The sequence below is a fragment of the Myripristis murdjan genome, chromosome 8 (genome assembly GCF_902150065.1).
Source record: "Myripristis murdjan chromosome 8, fMyrMur1.1, whole genome shotgun sequence".
Taxonomy (NCBI): domain Eukaryota; kingdom Metazoa; phylum Chordata; class Actinopteri; order Holocentriformes; family Holocentridae; genus Myripristis; species Myripristis murdjan.
In genome coordinates this window covers 11,506,855-11,520,219 of record NC_043987.1, presented here as the reverse complement: position 1 = coordinate 11,520,219, position 13,365 = coordinate 11,506,855, and the positions used below count along the sequence as shown (strand labels likewise).

Sequence of the window (13,365 nt, the reverse complement as noted above, 5' to 3'; positions counted from 1 at the left end):
GCTATGGCAACTGTTGCTGCAATACAGAGCATGCTGAGCAGCACAACAAGGAAAGGTCAGAGGTCAGGGATGAAGGGAGGGACCAGTGACAGCAGCTGACACAGTGAAGTCAGCAATTTCTGGATCATGTTTGAACATATAGCAGCGTTAACTGGTCATCTTGTGAAGTCAGACATCTCCTGTTCCATGTTCTGTCAGAGACATGCCTAGCACTTTGGCCAGCAGAATAGAGCAGGTGTTATAGTTTACCAGCTCACCTTGTGACATAAATAACTCATTCCTACATGGGTATTAACTTTTAACACAATATTTCGTTTGATATAAAGACCTTTTTGGCTATAAAGGGTATCCTGGAACATTCCATAAGCTGGGACGTTTCAGAATCAGTGCAGTTCAGAGACTGGCTTTTGTTTCCGTTTCCACTGTATGAGGAACCAACCACAAAGGGTATGAAGTGCATCATCAATACCCTTTCAAATTTTTCAACTTTAATAGCCAAGTCGAGCTCCCACTGAATACCCCTTGATTCATCCAACTTGCAATTGGATTCATCCAATTGCTTTAAATTTGTTTTCATAGTTTGTTTTTTGGCACTGAGTGTTTTTTGTGTTGTAGCACTCTAATAATAGTGCAGGTGTTTGAGGAAGTTTCATCATGTCAATGCATGACCAATCTTGATTGACAGTACTGCTAAAACTCCCAAAATAAGGTTCTGGGAACTTTATCTGTAACTGTGCCGTATCTTATGGAGACAATTCCGGGAAAGAAATTAGGTTTCAGAGAGTTTACAGAGTTCCTACAGCTGAAAGCGGCTAAAAGGTTACATTTTGGCATTTTCTAACACCTGCTTTTCTCTTCTGCTCCACCAGCTGTCCAAGTGCATGTTCTCAAAGGAGATAAGGCAGGGGAGTGGTGGAAGTTCACTGTCAACATTATCTCTGTCTACAAGCAAGGTGAGCACCGCATTCGCCGCGGGGACCAGCTGCTGTGGGTGCGTGCAAAGGACGTCGCCTGCAAATGCCCCAAGATCAAGCCCGGGAGGAAGTACCTGCTTCTGGGCACAGACGATGACTCTCCCGGGCAGAGCGGCGTGGTGGCGGACAAGGGCAGCCTGCTCATCCCCTGGAAGGACCTGTGGGGCCGCAGGCTGAGGAAGTTCCAACAGCGTGACAAGAGGGGAAAATGCTAAGCAGAGCCGGAGAGGAGAGCAAGATGGAGGGAGGCATGGGGGCAGAATTTCGTCTTCAGCCAGAGGAACGAAAGACACAGAGAGGATAAAAAATAAAATAAACTGGAAGGATAAAAGATGGAGGGACACAGGTGAAAAGTAGGAGAGATAGTGGGGAAATGACTGAGTGCTGCTGCTCTGAGTTGGAGCGAAAAGAGATTAGTGTTTTTTTTTTTTAGGAACTTTCGTGAAGGAGCTCATTCTACAGTCGTTCTGTTTCTGATTGTCTTTCAAGGTTTGTTTTGTTGTGGAATTGCAGAGTTTGCACCTAATGTTACATATTACGTCGCATCCTGACTATTCTACCCATGATGCAGTTGTTGCTGTTTAAAGCCCCCTGTTCAATTGTTTCAAAAAGCGATCCATCTACTGTATCAACTTTCTGTCTTTTCAAAGGCTCTTTGTCTACTGTGGTGTGTAAAGCATTTTCTAGCAAACTGAAGAGACATGGCCCGGCATTAAGGGATTTCATTCATGTATGATTAGTTGCTCCTTCAACTTGCCAAGCTAAATTTTGTCAACAGCTGAAAGTGATAACTTGTTAATTGGTCCTTTAAATCATTTTTTTTTTTTAAATTTGTGTTCCCAGTCTCATGAAAGTAAAAAAACAACAAAAAAACAGCCAATGCCATTTTACCTGGGAGCCACTTGCTCATGTATAAGTGTTACCTCAATGATACAACACATGTCATGGGAACAGACATCAAAATGCCATAGTGATACTCTCAGTTTGAGAGTGCTGTTCATTACAATTAAGTCTTTGATCTGTGCTTATTGATAGATTAACAGTATGTTGTGGTTGTGACCTCTGCAATGTAAAGTAACCATACGTGCATACATAGACATTATTTTAAACAGATGATGCTGTAGCATCAACTAGCTGTAGAGTAGACACGTCAACCATGCACTTATTTTTTACTAGTTAAAAGTATTCAGAACATATGAGATATGTTCACATTTTTAAAGTGACATTCAGAATAATTTCCATATTGTATGATCCAAACAAACTCGATACTGAAAACCCCTCTCACAATACTGATGACTATTCTGTGTATTTGAACTGACGCATTTGGCTGATGTTAAAAACCCTGCTCAAAGTTGTGTCACAGCTACAGATGGCTCGAAATTTAGTGTTTCCTCTAATAAAAAACTAACTGTTTCTTGGATGTCCCAAACATTTAGAGACTGGCTCGTAAATAAGGGAATTGATGGAGCACTGCTTCATCTACAAAAGCAACAAGTGGTGAACCGTCTCTTGCCTCATTAAAAAAGAATGTCGAACAGCACGACCTATCAAGTCAAACCGCTGACACGATGATGCATGCTCACTGTTTAGCTGACCAGAAGCTAACTATGATTGTGAATTATGTACACAATGAATTTGTATACAGAACTCAATGTTGTGGGTAAAATAACCTGTGGAGTGATAAAATATCACAGACATTTATCTTACAGTGCAATCAGCACACTGTGTCAAATATTGTTCGCCTCAAATCAACTTTTTGAGGATGGGATTTCATTATCAAGACACTACTTGGTACTTGATAAAAAGGGATGACCGATCGTCTACATGTTATATAGCTGTATAGTATTACTTTTTTTTTCTTTTTTTGTTTTGTTAAACATTTACTAGTTGTATTTCCATTGTGAAATTAACCAGAGTTTTAAATACTATAGGCTTAATAAATGGAATGACAAATAAATGAATGTGAGACAAAGTTTCTCATGTTTACCTGAGAATATGCACACAGAGGATCACAGTCCAGCTGAGAAAGAGAGAAGTATATCTGAGCTGGAATACATGCTCACATGTATACATACAGTACACACACACACACAAACACACATGCACACACATGCACATACAGAGCAACGTGCACATACAGTGTGTGCACACATTCTCAGTCTCACGCACAAACTCAGTGCTTGTGCATCATATCTGTTTAGAAATTGCAACATGCTTACGAGGTCTCTGCCAACAGATTTGGATTGACATCTAGCTACCACACACACACACACTCATACTGCCAGTGCTGGGAAAAAGGTACTCACTGCCAGACTTCTGCTCCGAAAATATTATACCTTAATAACTATCTGCTCGTGTTTATACTTCGGCTTGTAAATGTTGTTTAGCAGTGTCCATTGCAAATGGTTGTGTAATGTCTTGTAATGCATACTAATATATTATGTTTATCATAAATGAATATATTTAATGACACATGAAATAATGTGGCTGTTGTGGTTTTTATTTTGGATTTTTTTTTTTTTTTTTTTTTTTTTTTTTTTTTACTTTGGTTATCCTTTGCATTGAATTGTACGTAGATGGCTGTAATGAAAAGTATTGATAAAGTCTGTAGCTATTGAACAGCCTGCTAGAACTGAAAATTAATTCATCTGAAATAAAGCTCTGGAAAAGAACTTGTAGATGATTGACCTGAAGCTACATTTTGTTTTGTTTTGTTTTGTTTTTCTTTCTTTTTAGACCATCAAAAAGCTTCCACCAATTATTGTTTGCATGATTGCATGTACACACAGCAGCGCCAGAAGCCATACACCTGTATGCACTATCCATACATCAGGTCGGTGGGGTTTTTCGTTTGTTGTTTGTTGCAGGTTATGTTTCTGTGTTATTATTTAGCTGGTTGGTCTTCTGTTGGCTGATAGGTGGTTACCATAGGTTACCATTCAAATGATAATAGTGTCTGTGTCTGTGTGTGTGTGGGAGTAGCCTAAATGATGAACCTGGTCGTTCCTGTGTGTACTCTGAGATCAAATCCTGCCGGTGCCCCTGTGTACATGCCTGATACTTCTAGAGGTTTCTATCATTATAACTCTCTGACCCAATTCTATACTCATTCAGTAACAACTGAACAGAATTAAGCAACATGTGTTATGTTCAGAAAAACAGTTTTCATCACTTCATTTTAAGGAAATCTGGACAGGAAAAAGATCGTGGTCTTCCCTCTCTTTGCTGTACATGCCACAGTTCCCTTGAGCCAGGCACTTCACCCCCTTTGCTCCAGTGGACCTGCTGAGTGTACTACAATAGACGACTTGTTGTACTGGGCAGCGACAGAGCGTGAATGAGTCCAACTAGCGTATACATACTCAGCAAACTGTCTTTGTATTAGTAGGCCAGGCCAAAAAAAAAATGGTAGCATATATGGCCAAAAGTACAAAAATCAGTCAACTGACCTTTTCATAGCACTCCAAACATGTGGATTGTATTGAGAAAATGCCTAGTTGGTCCAGAAAACACTATAGGCCAGTAGTTAAAGTGATAGTTTGGATTCTAACCCGTATAGTGGTATTTGCTGCTGCATGTGAGTATGATACAGCCACCAGGTTTGGTCCATAAACTCCCTCTCCGTCATGAGAACGAGGGTTTCATTGAGCGTGTCATGCTCCAAAATAGATAAAGTCGCTATAGACTGGAAAACAGCATGATTTTGAGACAAAGCTGAAAAATAGTTTTGAAGAATACACAACATGTCTGGATGATTTCCCTTATATCCAAAATGGAGAAACTATTTTTTGCCACAGCACTGCCACTGTATCACCCCATAGGTTGAATATGAGACTGGTGCGTGGTGGCTCAGTGGCACTATGGCGAAAAATAATTTGGTTTAAAGTAGTTCAAATCATTCAAAGTGAAACCAAAATAATCATGTGTTGTTGTGCATCCTTCAAAACTATTTTTTAGCTTTGTGCCGCCGCTCAAAATCATGCTGTTTTTCAGTCTACTTTATTCATTTTGAAGCAGTACTCTCCTGGTGAAGCTCCCATTCTTGCAACAGGGAAGGAGTTAATGGACCAGATTTGGTGGATGTTACACTCACATACAGCCGCAAATACTTACTGGTAAGAATCCAACCTATCACTTTAAACATTTGATGTCAATAATTTATCTTTTATTACTACCCAAGAGGTTCAACTATACCTTGCACCACAAAGCAGTAAGCTCAGCTAGCTGTTCATCATTTGTTTTGGATCCCTCATCTCTGTAAACTTCACTGACAGTAAATACTGGCTATAAGGTTGCTATAACACAGGCACATTAAAGTGATATCACCTTTTAAATTCAAACCACAGATGTTATTGTTGTAGCTGAGAGGTTTTGGCATCAGTGGACACGCTTGACTTTTTCCTATGGGAATTCCACACAAATACCTCAGATTCTCTCCTTGTTCCAACCCCGAGTCCCCTGCTTTGTGCTTGTGGACAGGATATTGGTATAGTGGTCCCTTCAGTGCCAGTACAAAATTCTCCCAAGGGGCCAACCAATCAAACAACCACTCGTGAAAGTTTAAGCTGTGTTATCCATTAATGTAGGAAACTGAAGCCACCAGGATTTCTAGTCGTAAAACCACCCAAACTAACAACTCGGTAGACGGAGGAGAGAAACTGGGGGATGAGGTCATTTCAGATGAATACTCACACCATAAGAATAGACAAGTCTTGAATTTGCCCAGCACAACTCTTATGTTTTGTTGTTATAGACATGGTTGGCATGCTCTTTCAGGTTCCCCAGCTTCCCTGACTATGAGATCACAGTGTCATCCAGGGCTTGCAAAACCTGAACTATTTCACCTTAGCTCATCGAAGACAGTGCAGGATCACAAGGAGACAATGATGTACCATTTCCCTCAATCCTCTGTGTGATTTGGGCGGAACGGGAGAACTGAAAAGAGATCTGGGTGTGTGTGAGCTCCCCTCTCAGTGTGCGCACAGATGAGGCTGGAACAACAAACAGTGCTCTGTCCAGAGCTTCGTACACAGACATGACCATGGTTTCTGGCATCAGGAGGAGTGAACCCACATCCATACTACTACATGCAGAGGGCTGAATGTGGGATCAGGTTTCCATCGCAGCCCTTGCAGCACCCGGGCCAGCTCGAGGCCCGTGGAACATTCCACACACATGAAGCCCCCGTCACACTGCGGCCATTGTGTCCCGGTTCACAGCGAGCATACTCCTCGGAAAACAAAGCTCCGCTCTGGTCAGACAGGGCAGTGCTGATGATGCGACATGCTGGGGTTGTGCTAGACTGGGCGGCAGGGTGGCCTTGTGCCCTCCAATTGTGTGCTGTACTAACAGCTGCCAGGAAAAGGAAACGGCAAGCTGCTGAGTGAAATGGCATAACTCCCATGGCATACGTGTGACTTGTCATTGCTTGCTTCAGTGCATGAAGACTGAATGGAAAAGAGCCTGATTTCTTTGTCAGATTCAGCCCATAAAAACATTCGGACGGTTTGAATTTATATTGTTCCTTGCCCCCTTGTTTTTCCTCTGAAAAGTAAACAGTAAGAATTATGAAACCACTGTGGTTCTGTGCAATGTTGAAAGAACATCACACACAAGTGATTACGTGACTTCCATGCGTTTGGCCAATGCGTTTTATAATTCTGAGGGGGATAGTAAGGCTCCAAGGTCCTTGGGCCCAAGTAACCCGAATCAGTAAACTAACTTAGAGAGAAAATGCAGACTATTGTGCTCACTTTGCATGTAAGTTTTTGAATCACTAACATCCTCTCTGTCTTCAAAATGTAAATGACATTCCTGACCTTAAGACCCTCCATGGATGCACTTAAATCTCTTAAAATTGTGTTAAGAGAAATGACCACCATGGTGGGACAGGAAGCATTACAGGCAGCCTAATCCCATTCAAAGACCCTCATCAACAGGCCCAGCAGAGCAATCAACAGGAAAGACCGAGAGAAGGAGTGGTATTCAAATGATCCAATAACAATCTAATTAGTTAGTAATTACAGTGTAATGGCAAATCATCCATTAACTTCAGTGTAAATGAACAATGTTTTCATGGCCATTATTGCTGTTTTATTACACAAGGAAGGAGTAACCCAATTATTGAGCTCTGCCCAAATGAGTTTGGAGCTGAGAGGGCCTGTGGTACTTAAGTGGATTAGCTGGGTAGGAGGAAGGAGGAACCTCAAGAGGATCACAGAGGCTGATCTGCGTTACCCAGCAGCCATAGACCTTCAGCGCCACCATTTCTAATCTGACACAATCGAAGCGCTTCTTCACTCGCAAACTACCCTGCACCCCAGGCGAAGCAACTCTGTGAAAGAGAGACTTCATTTAACTTTTCTTCAAGGGTGCCCCTGTGTTTCTCTCTAGTCAGGGTGAGAGGGGGAAACAGAAAAAGAGCTTGCAGTTCAGTCGAGTTTACCAAAGTCTGATATTATGCATGAGATCTCGCCTTGGCCCCCTTCTGATGAAAAATGTACTATCACCCGTCTTTTGTTTTTCTGAAACCCTCTTGGCTTCGAGCTCCATCTTCTTAACCCTCCGTAAAACTGGAGCTGCACCACAGATGCTGTTTTGTTTGCTCGGAAGCGCCCAACTAAACACAGAACAATATAACTCTGTTTTTGCAGCTGACTAAGTGTATTTTCAAGCCTTGTTTACTCTGAACCTTTGGCGACAGACCGACATTAAGATTGCTTTGCCGACTACAACTGCAAAGCAAAATTTCACTTTATAATCAAGCGAATGTGCACAAGGAATGGTAAAACATATTGAATGAAGTATCAAAAAACTTGTGAATTTGGCTCGACTTGAAACACTGGACATAGTGTAAGACGCCACTGACAACACACTTTTCCTCCATCCCTGCTCCTTTCTTTTCACCTGTCACTCGTTTGACAACAGTTTATATACACAGCCCGTTTGGGTGCGCATTTTCCACTCTCCGTTTTCTAGGGCGTCTTCCATCACCTCGATGTCCACTCTTTTGCTTCCCAGCCTTCATTCACACTGAGGCTTAAGCATGGGAGAATGGGGCTCCATGAAACAAAGAGTGAAGCACCTTTGGAGATGGAGGAAGGGCTTAAAGAAGTACTTGATATCAACCCACTGTGTGACCACAACACACACACACACACACACACGCACACGCACATACACAGGCATGCACACACAAACACGTATGCACACTCACACACACCACTCGGATTCCAAATGTGTTACACCCTCAGCATTTGACACTAACACCCTTAGAGCCCTCCCAGCCCCCACCCCTTCACTCACTCATTCACTTTCTCCCAATCTCCCTCTCTATTTCTCTCTTTCTTTCAACGCACATGGTTCAAAAGCTGTATTTCTGGCTTACTAGATTGGAGCACAAAGGCTCTTCTTATGCATCCTGGAGAAGCCCCACTAGAGAGGCCTAGATCCCATCCTGGGTAGCTGAGTGCACACAGAGAGGGCTAGTCCTCTTTTTTTCTCATTACCATTTCCATACAGGATTAAGCCACTTGGCTTTTGGATGGTGTGTACTATATTTTTCACCCATTTTTCACCCCCCTTCCCCCCTTTTTCCGCATTCTTGAGGTCTGAGTTAAATGATCAGTAAGACAATCAGCTCATAAACTAGCTCTTTTTAATGTCTATTCACGCACGCTGCCGGGTCCAAAGTATGCCTGAGTGGATGGATCTCATTGGAGTCTGCTCCATGAGGAGAGTCCTTCAGCTGCCTCACAGTAGCACCCTGTTCTCACCTTCCAGGCTTTAATGGGGACAAGAGGAGACCAAACAAAGTTTAAGAGAGACTAAGAACAATTTGCCATTTTATATGCTATTTAAAAATGTGACCCAACACCGAAAAACAGGCACATAGTGGGGTGCAGTTTTGTTTCCGTTGTTGTTTTGTCATAGTTTTTTGCAGTCTTTGTAGTGTTTTAAAATATGAAATACTGAATCAAAATAGGCCATGTGGAGTATGGTTAGATCGATTTATTGGTTTATATCAGGCCAAAATCTTTTCTTAAATATGTATCAGATATTGGCGCATCCATGCCCTCCTTCCCCAATATAAAAGAGGCTCTCTAGTTCTTTTTTTTTTTTTTTACAAAGATTTTTAACATTGTTTGATAGTGTCTCTGTTTTTTTTTTTTATCTTGCATTTGCATTCTCTAGTTTATTTTAACATGAACACACACAATAGAAGTTGTATATCAACAGCCTTTTTTGGATTACTTGGATTATTTTGTCTCTGACCTTCAGTTCAAAAATGTGCTAAAGCTGCAGATTTTCAAGTCCAAGGTAAGCTGCTTTGAATGAACTTTTTCTGTCGCCTCTGCTGACTGCAGTGACAGAGGCTGTCACACAGCTGACATGAACATTTGATATTGTTTGACTTTTTGATGTTTGGTTGATCGGCAGAATGTGTGGCTTCAGTAACGTTCTGAATGGAGCTGAAATGGTGAGGGGGTGAAGATGAGAACGGAGGAGGAGTTTATTCCGGGACCCGACAGAAATTTGGAAAGCTCAAACCAGGCAATAACAGGTTGGCTGTAAAGTGTATGGTAGAAAGAATATGTAATGTCATATAGCTTAATATATATGTAGTGATTTTGATCTAACTTTTTAATGTAACCTGTACCTGTAAGGTTTGACATATTATTCATGCAAAGCTGCAGCTGACTGTTTTTGTCACCTTCTTTATGTGAGAATGTATAATTATCAATGTCCACTTGAAGGATGACAGGCATGAAACTGAGCATTTAGTTTAGATTTGAAACTTCTGTCATGGCTGTCAAGGAGAAGAGATAGAGAGACCTGTGGATATCTGGAATTTTCCTGCTCACTCCCTGGCAAGACCCTCCCCACTCCCCCCCTCTGTTCCACCCTCTCTTCCTCCTCATCCGAATACATTAATATCTAAAAGTGTTGGCCCAGACGAAAAATACTCATGGACTAAACAAAGTGCAGAGTGACTTCAGGGTCTGGGATCTTCAAATAAACCCTGCCTGGGTGTCATGGGGACCAGGAAGTGGAATTAACTGCTATATTAGCTGACCTTCATCTTGTTGTTTCTCCCAACCTGCCTGGCTGGGCCCCGGGCTGGCCCGTAACCACGGTCTCCAGGCCCAACAATGTGGGCATTTCCCTCAGCAAAAACACAGGCCTTGGGGGTTTACTGAGCAAACAAGACGAGCCCTGCCAAATACTCCTCGCTCCCACATTTCACAATCACTTTTTCTATCGCCATTTTTCCCTCTTTGCTCTTGCCCATCCATGGAGCTCTGAGAAGCTACCAGACAGTTCTAGGTCGGGTGTGAGAGAGAAATGTAGGAAAACAGAGCGCTGACCCGTGCTGAGATTTAGTGTAAGGAAAACTTTTCATGTTGACGACCTAGACCTATAACTCTCGGGATGCCTTGCTTTTCGCTTCCAGAGTGGCTGCAGTGTAAAAGTAACATTTTTTTCCTCACTCAAATCATGATTTTCTAAAGGCGTCCCGTTTATAACATATTGTTTAACAATTTACAGTAAATTTGAGTCACTGGTTAAGACATCAGGACATTTTGATCAATCAACTGGCTGGGAAAAAATCCAGAATATGAGAAACCACATACAATGAAAATCCCTGAATGCGATAAATCACATTCAATGAAAATGTCGAAATACACACAGACTATATGACTAGAGGGTGTTAAAAAATTCATTTCAACAAGGTGCATGTTTCTGAAGTTTGGGTCTGCTTTTGCCATTAGTTGTTGGTACAGAATCCTACATAAAAGCAGAGACAGAGCAAAGTGGTCCTGGGTTGCTAGTAAATCAAGCTGCTCGCTCGCTGGATTAATACAGGAAGACATCAAACAGCCAGGAAACAGAACTGTTCAGTAAAAATTACCGTTGAAAAAATCACTTTTTCACAGCAAGGCCATGACTTCTCTATGGTTCCTATAATTTAAAGAGCACTGAGTAATGTAACAATTGGTCTCTGGGGATGTCAAATTTATATCATCAGTAATAAAATACAAAGATAGGCAATAAAACACAAACTTCCTGAGGTTTTGAGGGTTATAGCCCAAATCCATCCTCACATGGTATTAAATAGTCGATCTAGAATGTCAGCTAGATGACAAATATCAGTGCCCAAGATCAAAGGGGAAAGAAGGGAATAGCACCTCCTGTTTAGATATCAGGCCTGATGTTGCTAGAGAGTGTATGCGTGTGCGCATGTGTGTGTGTGTGAGTCCACCTACGCGTGCATGCATGTGTTTCACAGAGGGTGGCTTTGATTCAATCTCGCATCGGCATCAAAGTGCGCTGGCCATCAAAGGCCCAGCATCAACACAGGATCAAACACTTCTCATCCACAGCAATCATCCACAGGGTCACAGGAGGAGGACTGGGGTCACACACACAGACAGCAACCAGGAAATCCATTTACACAAACCTGGACATACACTAGTCAGACCGCGTGTGTACAACACATTCACCTTCAGGAGGCTGACCTTGGGATTTACACTGCTTAAATGTGATAATTAGCATTTTTAAATATCAATGATCACAGCTCATCAGTCAGTACGCTGAAAATCCACGTTTTTATTCTGACAATTAATAAATTCAGCTTCTTACTGTGCAGTAAAGGATATGTTTGGATAGGTAAAAGACTGAAATGCTTTTACCCATCATTTATAACCGCACATATCTCAACTTCACTGCTCAGCTGCAGCTTGCAAGCCTTTAACACAGTCCAACAGGGCACTCATTTTCAGTCATTATACCTTTTATACCTTTAAGAAAATGGGAAACTCACAGCATAGTCAAATACATTTTGACATTACCCATCCAAAAATGTTTGCAAATGGTTCTAACATGTTTTATTTGGCATAAGGATAATATATTACCTTCTATACATCAACACTATTCTAAGTTAGGTAATGCTGCATTCACTTGAACACAGATTGCAGCATTTCCATCTTGTAAATTTCTGACCTGCAACAACATGGCGTTCATGATGTCAACTCAATAAATGGACGCTCACAATGAGAATTTCCCTCCATGAAAAACACCAAAGAAAAGAGCATCCGTTTTTTCCTGGGTTAACACTCGGAACCTGTTGATGCTTGTTGGAAATTTACAATCTGAAAAAAATCCCGAGGTCCAAGCTCAGGTGAACACAGCGTTATCTGACTCAGCGATGTTTACAGCGATGTTTACAAAGCAAGGTATTTTAGTAAATGCGATGCAGGCACATTTTTTAAAAAGCAATGCAGCACTTGTATCTAATCAGGAAATTGGATTTATACAATATAAACAAGAACATTTCAAAGACTGTTTCTCGAGGTCATATTGGAAGTGTTTTAACTTTTAAGATGTGTATATGGTGTGGGCACCTGGGGTCTAAGAACAAAAATAGACTATCCAGAGACAACCAGGATGTCTATATAAAATGCAGGGGAAACAAAAAGTCAGACAAATTGTATCCTGTTCATCCCCTTCTTAAAGAATTCAGTCCTCAGGAAGACGCTATAGAGCCGCTGCAGCGACCAACATTTACAAAGTCTTTCATACCAAATGCAATAACTTCACTAAATTCATGAACACTATTCACACTGGAACCAGGTCTATTATTGTTGTCTGCACTGTGCATGCTGTGCTTTCATTATTGTATGATTTACTGTGATGTGTTTTAGCCGACTTGTAAAGCCAAAGGCAAATTTCCACATCTGTAAACAATTAAGGTTATCTCATCTTATCTCATCTTATTTTATCTTGTCTTATCAAGAATGAATGGTAGTGGTCAAAAGTAAGGTAGTGGTCAAAACTGTGCTCTGGTGTGCTTAACAAACTGTATTTATGATTTTCTAATACATTGTATTAAGTTTATGCATTTAACACTCCTCTCAGTTACAAAAGCACCGTGCTGCCACTTCTTTAGTATGAGCACATGGAGTTTTTAAAGTCATTGTAGCTTCACTCATATTCAGTCATGCATACCCATAAATCATAAACTTTAACCCTCCACCCAAGCGCCTAAGAGTACACTGCACACACCTAGAACACTGTACACACTGCTGAACGCACTGTTAGAGAACCTTCTGTGTCCTCTGCTTCTCAACAGCAGTATCCTAAATTCCTCCCATCCCATCTACGGAAAAAGACTGTGATCCCTGCTGTGAGAGACTGAGGAGAGTCAGACGAACCGTCCGGTCCGTGGCATTACAACGGTCCTCTATGGACAGGACAGGAAAACAGCTCAACGCTCTTGAGTCACGCCCGGCACTCATCCAATCATGTTTGAGATTCCTGAGTGATGTACACTGTCTGCTCCCATCTGGACACAGCTCCTTTTTCCATGATGAAAGAGAGGACTGAATGT

The 13,365-nt window shown here is 41.6% G+C and overlaps 2 protein-coding genes across 2 annotated transcripts in view; one reads left to right on the top strand and one right to left on the bottom strand.

The window, feature by feature from the left end:
- The window catches only part of ntn1b (netrin 1b), a 41,610-nt gene extending 40,395 nt beyond the window's left edge, over nucleotides 1–1,215 (top strand). Inside the window, exon 6 of the mRNA XM_030058682.1 lies at nucleotides 870–1,215. Within this exon, the coding sequence (XP_029914542.1) occupies nucleotides 870–1,189 (320 nt within the window). The 3' untranslated portion in view covers nucleotides 1,190–1,215. The remainder of the gene's footprint in view (nucleotides 1–869) is intronic.
- The window catches only part of LOC115364214 (phosphoinositide 3-kinase regulatory subunit 5-like), an 84,944-nt gene that overhangs the window by 58,498 nt on the left and 13,081 nt on the right, over nucleotides 1–13,365 (bottom strand). The window lies entirely within an intron of this gene.